The 12803-nt window shown below is 43.8% G+C and overlaps 1 protein-coding gene across 4 annotated transcripts in view; it reads right to left on the reverse strand.

Moving 5' to 3' along the window:
• Positions 1-490: 490 nt before the first annotated feature.
• Positions 491-12803, reverse strand: part of FASLG (Fas ligand) — a 63139-nt gene continuing 50826 nt past the window's right edge. For all 4 annotated transcript variants that reach the window (XM_043485989.1, XM_043485991.1, XM_043485992.1 and 1 more), the window contains 4 exons: positions 7704-8441; positions 7059-7104; positions 2922-2978; positions 491-1695 (listed from right to left, as the gene is read on the reverse strand). In XM_043485989.1, the coding sequence (XP_043341924.1) occupies positions 1301-1695; positions 2922-2978; positions 7059-7104; positions 7704-8039 (834 nt within the window). In that variant the 5' untranslated portion in view covers positions 8040-8441 and the 3' untranslated portion in view covers positions 491-1300. The remainder of the gene's footprint in view (positions 1696-2921; positions 2979-7058; positions 7105-7703; positions 8442-12803) is intronic.

Genomic DNA, 12803 nt, shown 5'->3' on the forward strand with positions numbered 1-12803 from the left:
CTTTATGTATGTATCACTCCCCCCTTTTGTCCAAAAAAGGTCAAGTGACCTGCATAGTTATTAAGTAGAGGAACAAAGATTCAAATTCAGGTTTTTAGGCCCAAAGTCTATGCCCTTTGCATTGTGCCATGTCTCTGCCCCCAGGAAAAGACAAACTGTCATCAAATTTATGGGAAATGGGTGAGCTTAACACTGGCAATAATACTGGTAATGGAAACTCTGGGTAGTAGGAGAAAGAAGGGAAAGAGAATATAGTGAGGAGAGGAGAACCTGGCAAAGATGCAAAGGTTTGCCTCATAACTCTTCTCACACTAGTAAATTCTTCTTTAAGTGGGCTTAAGTCATAACGAATGAGGAAGCCATGGAGAAAAGAAATAATAAAGAAAATACACAAACCTTAGTGATTTCCAAATAGAACACTCATAATGTCTACCTATATTATAAAATATAGCTTTTGTTATGGGTATTCTTTCATTAAAAATGTACAAAATACATATAAATATGGTTATATTATGGGAAAACAACATTAATAACTGACAAAGAGCTTTGAAGACTATTAGAGTTAGTTACCAAAAAGCATTCAAAATCTACCACCAAATGCAGCCCATATTCTAACATGCCCTTCCCAATTTCCACATTCTTTCTGCTTATGTTACCCTCTCGTCACATACTCACACTCACACTCACACACACACACACCTACAATTGCACTGGAAATATACATGCTGTATAGGGAGTGTATTGAGTTCCCAAAAGATTTCTTTTGCTTCTCTGTTAACATCACCTGATGGCTCAGATTGTACATCTAGAAATAAAGATGCTGCCAGTGGGACACTGGCCTTTCAGTCTCTTTAGCTTATCATGCAAGCCTGGTCCTCTTTTCCCATCCCTTATACATTCACGTCACATCCATATACATGAAAGACAGCCTCCCCTGAGGTAGACAGTAGACCCACCCCAAGAGGTGAGTTAAAAGGTGCCATTTTCAATGTGTCCAAATGCACTAGGCCACTTAAGATGAGTGTAGTTGCTGGCACAAGCAACTGGTAGTCACTTTTCCCTGCCTTTGCTTCTCCACATGGCAGCCCAGTTTCATGTTCATTACACATAGTCCTCCTGTCTGGTTTGTGGACCTTAGGTGAGATAAGGAACTGTAGACCTGCTGGACTCTGTAGTCTCAAGATCCTCTTGGTTCATGTCTTCTCTCATGACCTCAAGTGGACTTAAGAAAACATTCAGGACAATATTCTCAGGGCCTGTAACAAGGAATCATAATGGAGAGAATCCCAGAGTGCTTTTCTTAGAGTTTATATAAGCCAAAAAATGTCTTAGATTCCTCAAAGCTGACCAGAGAGAGTTCAGATACATTGACATATAAATGGTCAGCACTGGTGAGATTAAATACAGCCCCCAGGTAGCTGCTGCGGGCCCACATCTTGCCAGTAGTGCAGTAGTTCATCATCTTCCCCTCCATCAGCACCAGGTCCTGGGGGTACCTAAAGTTCCTGGAGTAGACCTTGTGGCTCAGGGGCTGGTTGGTGCAGGACCGACCCCGGAAGTACACTTTGGAATACACAAAATACAGCCCAGTTTCATTGATCACGAGGCTGCCCTCCTCGTACTTCACCCCAGAGACCAGGGCAATCCCATAGGTGTCTTCCCATTCCAAAGGGATGGATCTTGAGTTGGACTTGCCTGAAATCAAACCAGAGAGGAGCTTTCAGCCAGGAACGCTCATGTATCCCACAGACCAAGCTTTCAAGGAAAAACTGTGGACCATTCCCTGAGCAAGTGCTTTTTCCCTAAATGACATAGAACTGGGTGATGGGTCAGACCTGACCTGTTACTGAATTTCTTCAGCACGTTTATCAAACTGGCTCCCTCAATTTTATCATCCACACAACTGGGTCAATAACATATGTCTCTAACCAACTACAGTGAGAAAAGACTAAGATGATTTTAGCTCTCTGAAACAGAGATTCTATGAACAGAGGTTCAGAACTAGCATCCAAACTGCCAGAGTTTGAGTCTCTTCACGAGAGGAGAAGTCAAATCCAAGGAACTCTGAAGTTCTAAAGGTGAAAAGGACCTTAGGAATCATCTAGTCCAACTCTTTACCTACATGAAAGATTCTTCAGTGTGGGCAAAAATCCCCTTTCCTGTGTATCCACACAGCATGGTATACATACCTACTTCAAGCAGAGAATGCTGGAAATATTGCTTTCATACCTGTCTTTCCCTATTAGATTCTAAGCTCCTTGAAGGCAGGAGCCATGTGTGATCCACCTCCATGTGCCCCAGGTTTGGCACACAGCACGTGCCCAAGAAATATCTGTTGATCTAAACTGGATCATTTTATAGCCTCTGCTGACATAGTTTCAGGGACAGCAGCATGCCCATTTCTGTGATACTCATCCACCTTGCAGATATTGGTGGACTTCACTCACTATCTGGCTATCAAGTCATATCACTCCACTGCACAATCATGTGTGCCAGGACCCAGCCTCCCTTCTAATTCAGCTCATGGACAAAGCAGAGTAAAACCCTTCCAGAAAACCAGGGCAACACATATTGAAATAATTCACTGCTCACCATCTCCCCAGCTCTCACCTCTTGGACCTGTGTCCCAAATTCCCTAACGGTCCTTGGAGTGAGTGAAGAGAGTGAGCTCCTTATGAGCAGGGATCATGTCATAAGCAGCTCCATTTCTCCAGTTTCGAGCAGGGCCTTGCCCAGAGCAGAGCCACCCTGTGTGTGTGTGTGTGTGGTGTTGACGTAACTAGAAAGATGTGACTACTTTTGGGTTTCAAATACTACTGTCACTGGAAAGTATCAGCTCCCTCAGAGCACAGTCACGGAAAGCAACCAGCTACTCTGCTTTCTGCCAAAGGCTTTCCCAGGACGGCCCTCCAGATACAGACCTGTTAAATGAGCTGCTTTTTTCAGTTCCTTTTTCTCAGAGGGTGGACTGGGATGACCTGTATTATAGAAAGATGAAAGATACATGTAAAAGTGACATAATTACTATTCTTTTTTGTGGGACTCTAAACAGGGCATTTAAATAAAAGATATTTTTTATAAGCATAAATGGCAACAGTCTAACATACACTAATCATTCAAGTCCAAACTGTAGGACTTACAGCAGCCTATATTTCAGAAACAGAGAGGTAAAAAGGAGTCAAATTAAGATAGACATGCATAAATTATAATATACTACAAAACAATATAAAGATTGGTTTATAAAGACCTGCCATATAAGTTATTGCATGTATAACTCCCAACAATCCTTTGAGGTAGAGATTACTGTCCCATCTTACAGATGGGAAAATGAGCTTGAAAGTTGGGTGACTTGTCCAAGAAGACCTACTAACTCAGTGTCAGAATGGGACCAACAGTCAGGTCTCCTGAGTCCAAATCCAGGGCTCTTTCGTCTCTGGCTCTGCTACCCTCAGGACTACAAGGACAAAGGTTGAAGAAGACTGCTAATGTCCAGGCCACCTCGTCTTCCCCAGTGGCATTCTACAGTTGGCCCCAGATTACTCTAAGGTCTCAAATACCTCAAATGACTCCTCATTAAACATGTAATTGCATACAGGTGTTCCCCACCACATGCTCTCTGCCCATCTGTCCAGCCTTCTCTGGCTTACTCACCCACACTGGACATTGCCAAACAACAGTTCTGAGCACACCCAGCCTCCCTGCCTCTGTGCTTTTGTCCACGCTGTTCTTCCTGCCTGGAATGCCCTCCCAAACTGAACTCTGTGTCAAATTCCTATGGACACTACAAATACCATCTAAAATATCTCTTTTCCTGGAAAACCTTCCCAAGCCTTTCTAATCAAATATGACTTTTCCTTCCTTTGAAACCTTGAAGCACTCTGTCTTCACCCTCTTGTCGGTTCTGACTTGCCTTTTTTTTTTTTTTTATGGCAACTGTATGACTCGTCTTATTCCTCCAAATAAATGACAAATTCCTTACTATATGTTTAATCTACCAGAGTAATTAGCTCAGTTTCTAACCCAAGGCATGTGATCAGTACATGTTCGCTAAATTAAACTGAAAGATTTAAAATAGACAACAGTTCTCAAAATAGATACTATTTCTCTGACTTGAGATATTTCAGTGGAATAGCACTACCATTTGGCTAATAAATTCAGCTAACTTAGACTTTGAAGAAAGTTGCATAGACGAGTGCTCATCCCTAGCAGGCTCCTCATGGTTAGTCTGTAAAACTCCATATGGTATGCGGATGCTCCAATCAACTGAGACTATGATGTGAGCAGTCATTCCCTCTGTAGCTGCCCAAGACCACACACCATGAATGAGGTGTTAGTGAACAGGAAAGGCAAAACTGAGTCTCTTCTACATTCCTATACCACAAACCATCTGTGCAGCTATCTGGCATTCAGCCATGAACTGACAGGAAATGGAACAAAGAACCACATGTTGTCTATCTTTATATCCCTCACAGTGTTGGTCTCATGGAAGGTACTCAATAAAAATATCTGCTGGATAAATGCTGGAATAAATAAAGTAGAAATATACCCTACACTTTTGGTGATAGACTGTTTCCTGCCCCAGGGTCTTTGTACATGCCATTCTCAGTGCTGGACTGCTTATCCCAGCCTCCCACCCCACCTACACACATACACACACCCACATTAACAACACCTCCTTAGAGAGGGGACTTTCCAGACCACTCTATCTTAGGTTGCATTTAGCACAGCTTGAAAGTATGTTGTCTGTTTGCTTACTTTTGTTTATCTTCTCTAGCATGCTAAGAGCTCCATGAGAGCAGGCCCCTTGTCTCTCTTGTTCTATCATCACCCACTAACCCACATCCAGCCTGGCATCCAGGAAGCACTCCAAGAACATTTGTGAATGAATAAAAGAGCCAATGAGTTAACTGTGGAAAAATGACAGAGAACCAAATAAGAAAGTTTAAATAATCTACAGTAGTAAGTACCTCCCAGTTAACCTGTTGGAGTATAAGTCCTTCTAGATGCTTACTAAGAATATGAAAATATGCATATGTATTTAAAGAGTGAATATTAAACTAAACACAGTGTTTTATAACTTGTCTTTTTATCTAACAATATGGACTACACAATCTCTATGACATTCAATGTCCTTCTAGTATACAGTCTTAGTTGCTGCATATTATGCTCTTGTGTGAATACACTGTAATGTGTTTAACTAATTTCCTATTGAGTGGCATTTAACTTTCTCTTAAATGGTTTATTAGAAATAGTCTTATAAGCAAGTGGTGAACATCCTTATTATAAATTTTCAGGCACATTTTATTTTCTTTAGATAGCTTTAGTGATGAGATTACAAGGTAAATTAACAGTATTAATCCTTTGATATATTTTTCCCAACTGCTGTTTAGAGAAGGTATAGCAATTGACATGCCCGCTGACTGTCACTAAGCAGACTCTTTCACTCACATTTTTTGCCAATTGGGCTTTATTTTTTTAAACTTCACTAATTAGATGGGTCAACTTAGGTATCCCCCTTTTTAAAATTTGCATCTCTTATCTCATTAGTAGAGTTGCTAATTTGATTTCTGTGTGATAACACACCAATTTCTGGCCCATGTGGTTTGGTCTAAAGAAGACACTTAATACTTGTTAGTGGGAAAGGTTGACCTGACTCATCTGCTAACTTGATTTTTAATCACTAAAAGGACTCTAGAGAGTGTTGAAAGATGAGTAATTTGGTGCCCATTTTACCGGCCACATTCCACTGATCTTCAAAGCTATTTCATTTTAGAAATCCTCCAGAAGCTTTATTCTTCTAACAAACATTTGTACTCTGCTTGGGTACATCTGGAATTTCTCTTTACAGGTTCATACCCAGAACTAGAAACCAGAGGACCCTACCAATAGCTCCTACAAGAGCCTACCTTCCAGGGAAATAGGGTGACTTGGGTTTCTCAGGCACAGCCTGAGCATTTGGAGCAGGCTTCCCTGACTAGATGACCAGTGCTATCTTCTCTCTTCTTCCCAATTTATAAGGATGAGATTTACTTATTGTCTTTGCAGAGGCATCTTGCCTGTCGTCTTTATTTCTCATTCCATGGCCATCAGAGACAGATAGGAGTAGGAGTTTCCCTGTGTCACAGGGCCAGAGCACGTACTGGTAAGAGCTGGAGGTGACAAGGCATCAGGAGCCTGAGTTCCTTCTCAGCCCCATTCCATAGCAGAGGTCTTGGGCACATTACTAACCCGTCTGGTGTTTTGTTTCTCTTCTGAAAGATGAGATGACTGGACCGGATGTTCTCTAAGCTCCTTTCCATCTTAGTTTAATGAGTATTCTAAATCCACAGTTTCCGAAACTATGTCCTGAAACTTTAGGAGGCCGATGTTCAATATTGTCATCTTCCTGTCCTGGATCTCACACAGAGGATTTCCCTTTATTATCAAAAGTAGTGCATGATTGTCTCTGAGTGAAGCAGGACCACCCTCTGAAAAATGCCTAACGTCTTCCTCCAAGCTTTCCAGCGGCTGCAAAAGAATCACCCTAATGTGGATGACTGGTTGCCCACTCTTTAAAAGCTGAAATATAACCTATTAAAATTTTGAATCAGGTCTGACTCTTAAGTAATCTCTTATAGAGTTTAAATAGGAGAGCAAGGATCTTTCCCAGCAACAGCTGTGTCTGCCTGCACCTCCCCTTCTCTCCTGAGGAGCTATAGCCACCGCCCTGTGCATGGGAATCAGGAGGCCTGAGGAAGGGGGCAGGCCTGGAGCCAGCTGCTTGGGGGGCAAAGGTCCAGGGTTGTACATGTGTGTTTCTCTTTCCAAATTCAAGTAGAAATTAGTTTTGGATTTTTTTGTGATACTTAACTAAACTAATTTTGAACAGTTAAACTCACTTCATATTTTAGGACAGCTTCAAGAACCAAAATGATGAGAGATTTCAGAAATGATTAGGATTTCTCTTCCATAGTCTATATATGCCCAAGAATAAGATGGAATTCAAGGTACTCCTCCACCATGGTTCAGTGCTGAGGACTGTTTTTAGAAACTCAATGTGCAGGCGTAAAAAAACTCACCTATTTGCTTCTCCAAAGATGATGCTGTATGCCTTTGGCTGGTGGACTGGCAAAAGAGAAAAGATATATAATAATTATGAAGTTCTTTAAGCAAAGGAAGAATTGTCAAATAAACTAAGCACTGGAAAGGGGATCTAAGCACCCAGAACCTCTCCTAACTCAAACTCTGGCTAAGCAGTTGAACCTATCCATGCCTCAGTTTTGTGATTTGAAATAGTTCTAATACTTTTAAGCACTTTCAAGGAAATTTAGTTTGTGCATTTGAACAAATTCACTTCTCAGATGCCAAGTTCCTTTTCTTTCTTGAGTCAAGTATGAGGTAGGTAGTAGAGTTCTTCCTTTCTCAGATGATCAGCCAACTGAGAAAGGAAGAACTCTTAACTGCCAGTCCTAATTTGATCCTGATCCCTCCCAAGAAAGAAAATATTCCTTCCACCCATTTGAGCCCCCATTTCTCTGCAGGTGGAATAGGATGGCTAGCGTGATTCATTTCTAAGACAGGAAGAAAGGATTGAGAAGTATGCTGCAAGCGAAGTGTGGTCCATGTGGATTCCTGCCGCCCTCCTCCAGCACTGCAGCAGGGCAGTTTCACCCATCCCCCACCGCCGCACCTTCAGGGCACTGGCAATCCCCCAGGCAGCTTACCTCTCTGAGTTCGGCCAACTCCTTCTGTAGATGGAAGAGCTGAAACATCCCCAGCCCCAATCCAACCAGGGCCACCAGAACCATGAAAAACATCACAAGGAGACACAGGCCTGTGTTGTGGTCCCTCCTCTTCTTCAGAGGTGGCGGCGGCAGCGGAGGCAGGGGTGGCGGTGGCGGCAGTGGTGGGGGTGGCGGTGGGGGTGGCCTCCGTTGCCCCGGCCTTCCTGGCGCTGAGGACGGACAGGGGAAGACAGACCCTGGAGAGGCCCAGGGGGAGCTGGCACTGCTGTCCACCCAGAAGATTGGGGGGTACGGATAATTCAAGGGCTGCTGCATGGCATCCAATGCCTCAGGCCAGCCTCCAGCCAAGGGTTTTCCTCTTCCTCAGTCGTGCAGAGGCCCAATTTCTGACTGCTCAAGAGAAAGAAGCCGGTTCTCTCTTTATAGAGTTTCCAGAACCAAGGGAAACACCTCTCTTTCGTTCTCTCTTTCGGCTTCTCAAAGAGACACCCACTCACTCTGCATCTCAACCTGAGAAGCCTCAAGAAGCTCAGAGCAAACCCCCGGGAAGTTTCCGCCCACAACTTTCTGATGAAAGCTTTCAAAACCCCAATCGCTGCTGCCCTGCTCCCCGAAAGGTTGGTAGGGTGGGCTCCTTGTCCTCAGGCCCTGAGAGAGTGGGTAGTATCAGTGCAGCGCTGTGGGCTCCGGCCGTTGTTCAGCTACAAGGAGAGTGACCTGTGGGGCAAAAGCACCAAGTCATGGCCAGAGGAGTCACTTCTGTGTCTTACCTTTCGCAGGAGGGAATCACCCCCCACACCCAAGTACTATTTACCCTGACACAGCAAAGCACCATAGTTTACAGGTTACAAACCTGCCTGCCTACTCTATACTCTCTAATAGATCAGAGATTGCAAACCAGTGGCCCATATGCCTCACAGGGCCCTCAGACTTGCTTTGCTTGTGCCTTACAATGTTGTTTATTTCTATTTACTGTCCTCCTCAAAAAAAAAAGGGATAGTCCATAATGCAGGCACTTATCTCTGTTTTGCTGAACCTAGAACTCAGGCCAGAAAAGCAGTGGGCATTGCGATACTTTCAGTAACACAAGATAAACCAACCACTGATGCCTGAGGTAAAAGATTACTGTTGAGACTCACAGTGGACTGCTGTTATGGACTGAATAGTGTTCTTCCAAAGTGTAAGCACCGAACCCCAACCCCCAATGTAATTGTATTTGGAGATAATGCCTTTAAAGTGTAATTAAGGTTAAATGAGGTCATCTGAGTGGGCCCCTAATCCAACATGATTAATGTCCTTATAAGAAGAAGTAGAGGGTTGCCCTGGTGGTCCAGTGGTTAAGACTCTGCCTTGCAATGCAGGGGACACATATTCCATTCTTGTTCTAGGAAGATCCCACATGCCATGGGGCAACTAAGCCTGAGAGCTGCAACTACTGAACCCACATGCCCTAGAGCCCATGCTCTACAGTGAGAGAAGCCACTGCAATGAGAAGCCTGTGCTGTCTACAACTAGAGAAAGCCCATGCACTGACAAGGACCCAGCATAGCCAAAAATAAATAAACAGATATTTTTTGAAAAAGGAAGAAGAAGAAGTGGTAGAGACAGCAGGGATGCATGTGTATAGAGAAAAGGCCAAGTGAGTACGCAGCAAGAAGGTGGTTATCTGTAAACCAAGAAAAGAGGACTCGGGAGAAACCAGCCCTACCAACACTTTGATCATGGACTTCTATCATCTAGAACTGAAAAAATAAATTTTTGTTGTGTAGGCCATTCAGAAACATTGGGATAGTCCATATATGTTATAGTCATATTAGGTTTTGAAACACTAGAATATTGGACAGTCTGGAGGTCCTGTCTGCAAATCCAATCAGCTGGAGTAGGGCCACTGCTGCAGCTCTCAGGGACAGGACATGGGTATGCTAGGCTGCTTGGCTTGCAACAAGCCTCCACTGTGTTTCCCATGAACCTCACTGTGAGAAATGGCCTTCCTGGGCCCTTTAGGCATATCTGTTTGCTACCTCTGTTATGGTTGTCAACATTTGTTGGATCATGGAGAAAGAAAGGGAGTTTCAGAAAAACATCTATTTCTGCTTCATTGACTACCCTAAAGCTTTTGACTGTGTGAATTACAACCAATTGGAAAATTCTTAAAGAGATTGGGATACCAGACCACTTTATCTGCCTCCTGAGAAACCTGCATGCAGGTCAAGAAGTAATAGTTAAAACCATACATGGAACAACTGACTCAAAATTGGGAAAGGAGTACAACAAGCCTGTATATTGTCACCTTATATGCAGAATACATGATGCAAAATGCCAGGCTGGATGAATCATAGGTGGAATCAAGATTTCCAGGAGAAATATCAATAACCTCAGATATGCAGATGATACCATTCTAATGACAGAAAGTGAAAAGGAACTAAACAGCCTCTTGGTGAGGGTGAAAGAGGAGAGTGAAAGAGCTGACTTAGAGCTCAACATTCAAAAACTAAGACCATGGCATCCAGTCCCATCACTTTGTGGCAAATAGAAAGGGAAAAAGTGGAAACAGTGACAGATTTTATTTTCTTGAGCTCCAAAATCACTGCAGACAGTGATTGCAGCCATGAAATTAAGAAAACAACAACAACAACAAAAAAAAAAAAAACCTTGCTCCTCTGAAGGAAATCGATCACAAACCTAGCAGCATATTAAAAAGCAGAGATATTACTTTGCCAACAAAGGTCCATATAGTCAAAGATATGGTTTTTCTAGCAGTCATGTACAGATGTGAGAATTGGGTCATAAAGAAGGCTGAGTTGAAGAATTAATACTTTCAAATTGTGATGCTGGAGAAGACTCTTGAGAGTCCCTCGACTGCAAAGAGATCAACCAATCAATCCTAAAGGAATCAACCCTGAATATTCATTGGAAGGAATGATGCTGAAGCTCCAATACTTCGGCCACCTGATGTGAAGAGTTGGCTCATTGGAAAAGACCCGGATGCTGGGAAAGATGGAAGGCAAAAGGAGAAGAGGATGGTAGAGGATGAGATGGTTAGACAGCATCACTGACTCAATGGACATGAATCTTAGCAAACTCCAGGAGAGAGTGGAGGACAGAGGAGCCTGGTGTGTTGCAGTCCATGGGGTCGCAAAAAGGAAGACATGACTGAACAACAACAACAAAACAGAAGATGGCAGAGGAATAGGACAGGGAGACCACTTTCTCCCCAACAAATTCATTGAAAGATCATTTGAATGCTGAGCAAACTCCACAAAAAAACTTCTGATCACTAGCAGAGGACATCAGGCACCCAGAAAAGCAGCCCATCATCTTTGAAAGTAGGTAGGACAAAATATAAAAGATAAAAAGAGAGACAAAAGAGCTAGGGACGGAGATCTGTCCCGGGAAGAGAGTCATAATAGAGGAAGTTTCCAAACACCAGGAAACCCTTTCACAGGCGGGTCTGGGGGATGCTTTCAAATCTCGGAGGGCAACCTAACTGGGAGGAAAAATAAACAAAACCCACAGATTACATGCCTAACAGAAACTCCCAGCGGAAAAGTACCCGAGACACCTGCATCCGCCACCAGCAAGTGGGGGCGGAACGGAGAGGAGCGGGCGGCATTGCTTGGGGCAAGGACCCGGGCCTGAATGCCCTGAGGGCAACTGGAGGGAGCTAATGTGAGATAGCAACTTAAACTGTGGGATAGCAAGAGAGAGAGAGAGAGAATTAACCTGCAAAAAAGCCCTAACTGAAGGCACTGCCAGCCATTTGCAGAACAAAGGAAGGACTGAGCAATTCCAGAGAAGAGCTAGCAGACTGAGGACTAGCCCATCCCCCGCAGAAGGCAGGAGGCAGGGGGGAGGGGAAAGGGGCAAACACGGCCCCAGAGACGGCATCCCCTACCAAACTGCAAACAGGATTCCAGTTTCTAATGAAAGACTTCCTGAGATTCTGGATGGTTGACATCTGCCAGGAGGGTCACAGCCAGAGATCAGCTCCCCAGAAGAGACACAAGGTGCACCCAACCTGCGCGCCCGGAAACTGAGGCAGGGATGGGGAGGGGAGAAGTCGCTGCACCTGAGGAGAGTGCGCTCGTCAAGCTCGTGGCTGCCTGAGCTGCTTGGATGGGAAGGCACAAAACGCAGGCCCAACCGAGTCTGCGCCTTTGTGGAGTACCTGAGAACCTGAACCTGAGCAGCTTAGGCCTGGGAAGTGCACGCAACTCAGGGCCTGCTCCCTGTAGAGCAGCCTGGAGCCTGAGCAGTGTAGATGGGGGAAAGCACACACGCCGTGAGCGGGGGCAAACCCAGAGTGGCTGGAACACTGCGAGTGCTCCCCACACACGTCAGTGACATTTGTCTGCAGTGCCCCTCCCTCCCCGCAGCACAACTGAACAAGCGAACCTAAACAAGAGACCACCTCCGCCCACTTGTGTCAGGGCCGAAATTAGACACTGTAGAGACCTGCAAGCAGAAGCCAAATAAACGAAGGGAACTGCTTTAGAAGTGACAGGTGCAACAGATTAAAATCCCTGTAATTAACACTGACTACACTGGAAGGGGCCTATAGATATCGAGAAGTGTAAACTGGAACAAGGAGCTCTCTGAAACTGAACTGAACCCACACTGCCCGCAACAGCTCCAGAGAAATTCCTAGATATATTTTTAATATTAATTTTTTTTATTAAAAAAACTTTTTTCTTTTTTTTTAAAGTTCTCTATTACTCCTTAATTTTCATTTTTATAACCCATTATAACCTTGCAAAAAATTAGGGGGGGACCCTATTTTTAAAGCACACTTCATATATTTCTTAAATTTTTTGTGTTTTTGTTTTTTTTAATATTGTATTTTTAAGAGTCTAACCTCTACTCTAGATTTGTAATCTTCATTTTTCAGTATTTGATATAAGTTTTGGACATTTAAGAATCCAACCTTCAGTACCCATTTTTACTCAGGAATGTGATTACTGGTTTGATTACTCTCTCCCCCTTTTGACTCTCCTTTTTCTCCCCCAGATCACCTCTATTTCCTCCCTCTCCCCTCTCTTTTCAGCCCAATTCTATGAATCTCTGTGGGTGTTCTGGACT

The sequence above is a fragment of the Cervus canadensis genome, chromosome 13 (assembly GCF_019320065.1).
Source record: "Cervus canadensis isolate Bull #8, Minnesota chromosome 13, ASM1932006v1, whole genome shotgun sequence".
Lineage (NCBI taxonomy): Eukaryota > Metazoa > Chordata > Mammalia > Artiodactyla > Cervidae > Cervus > Cervus canadensis.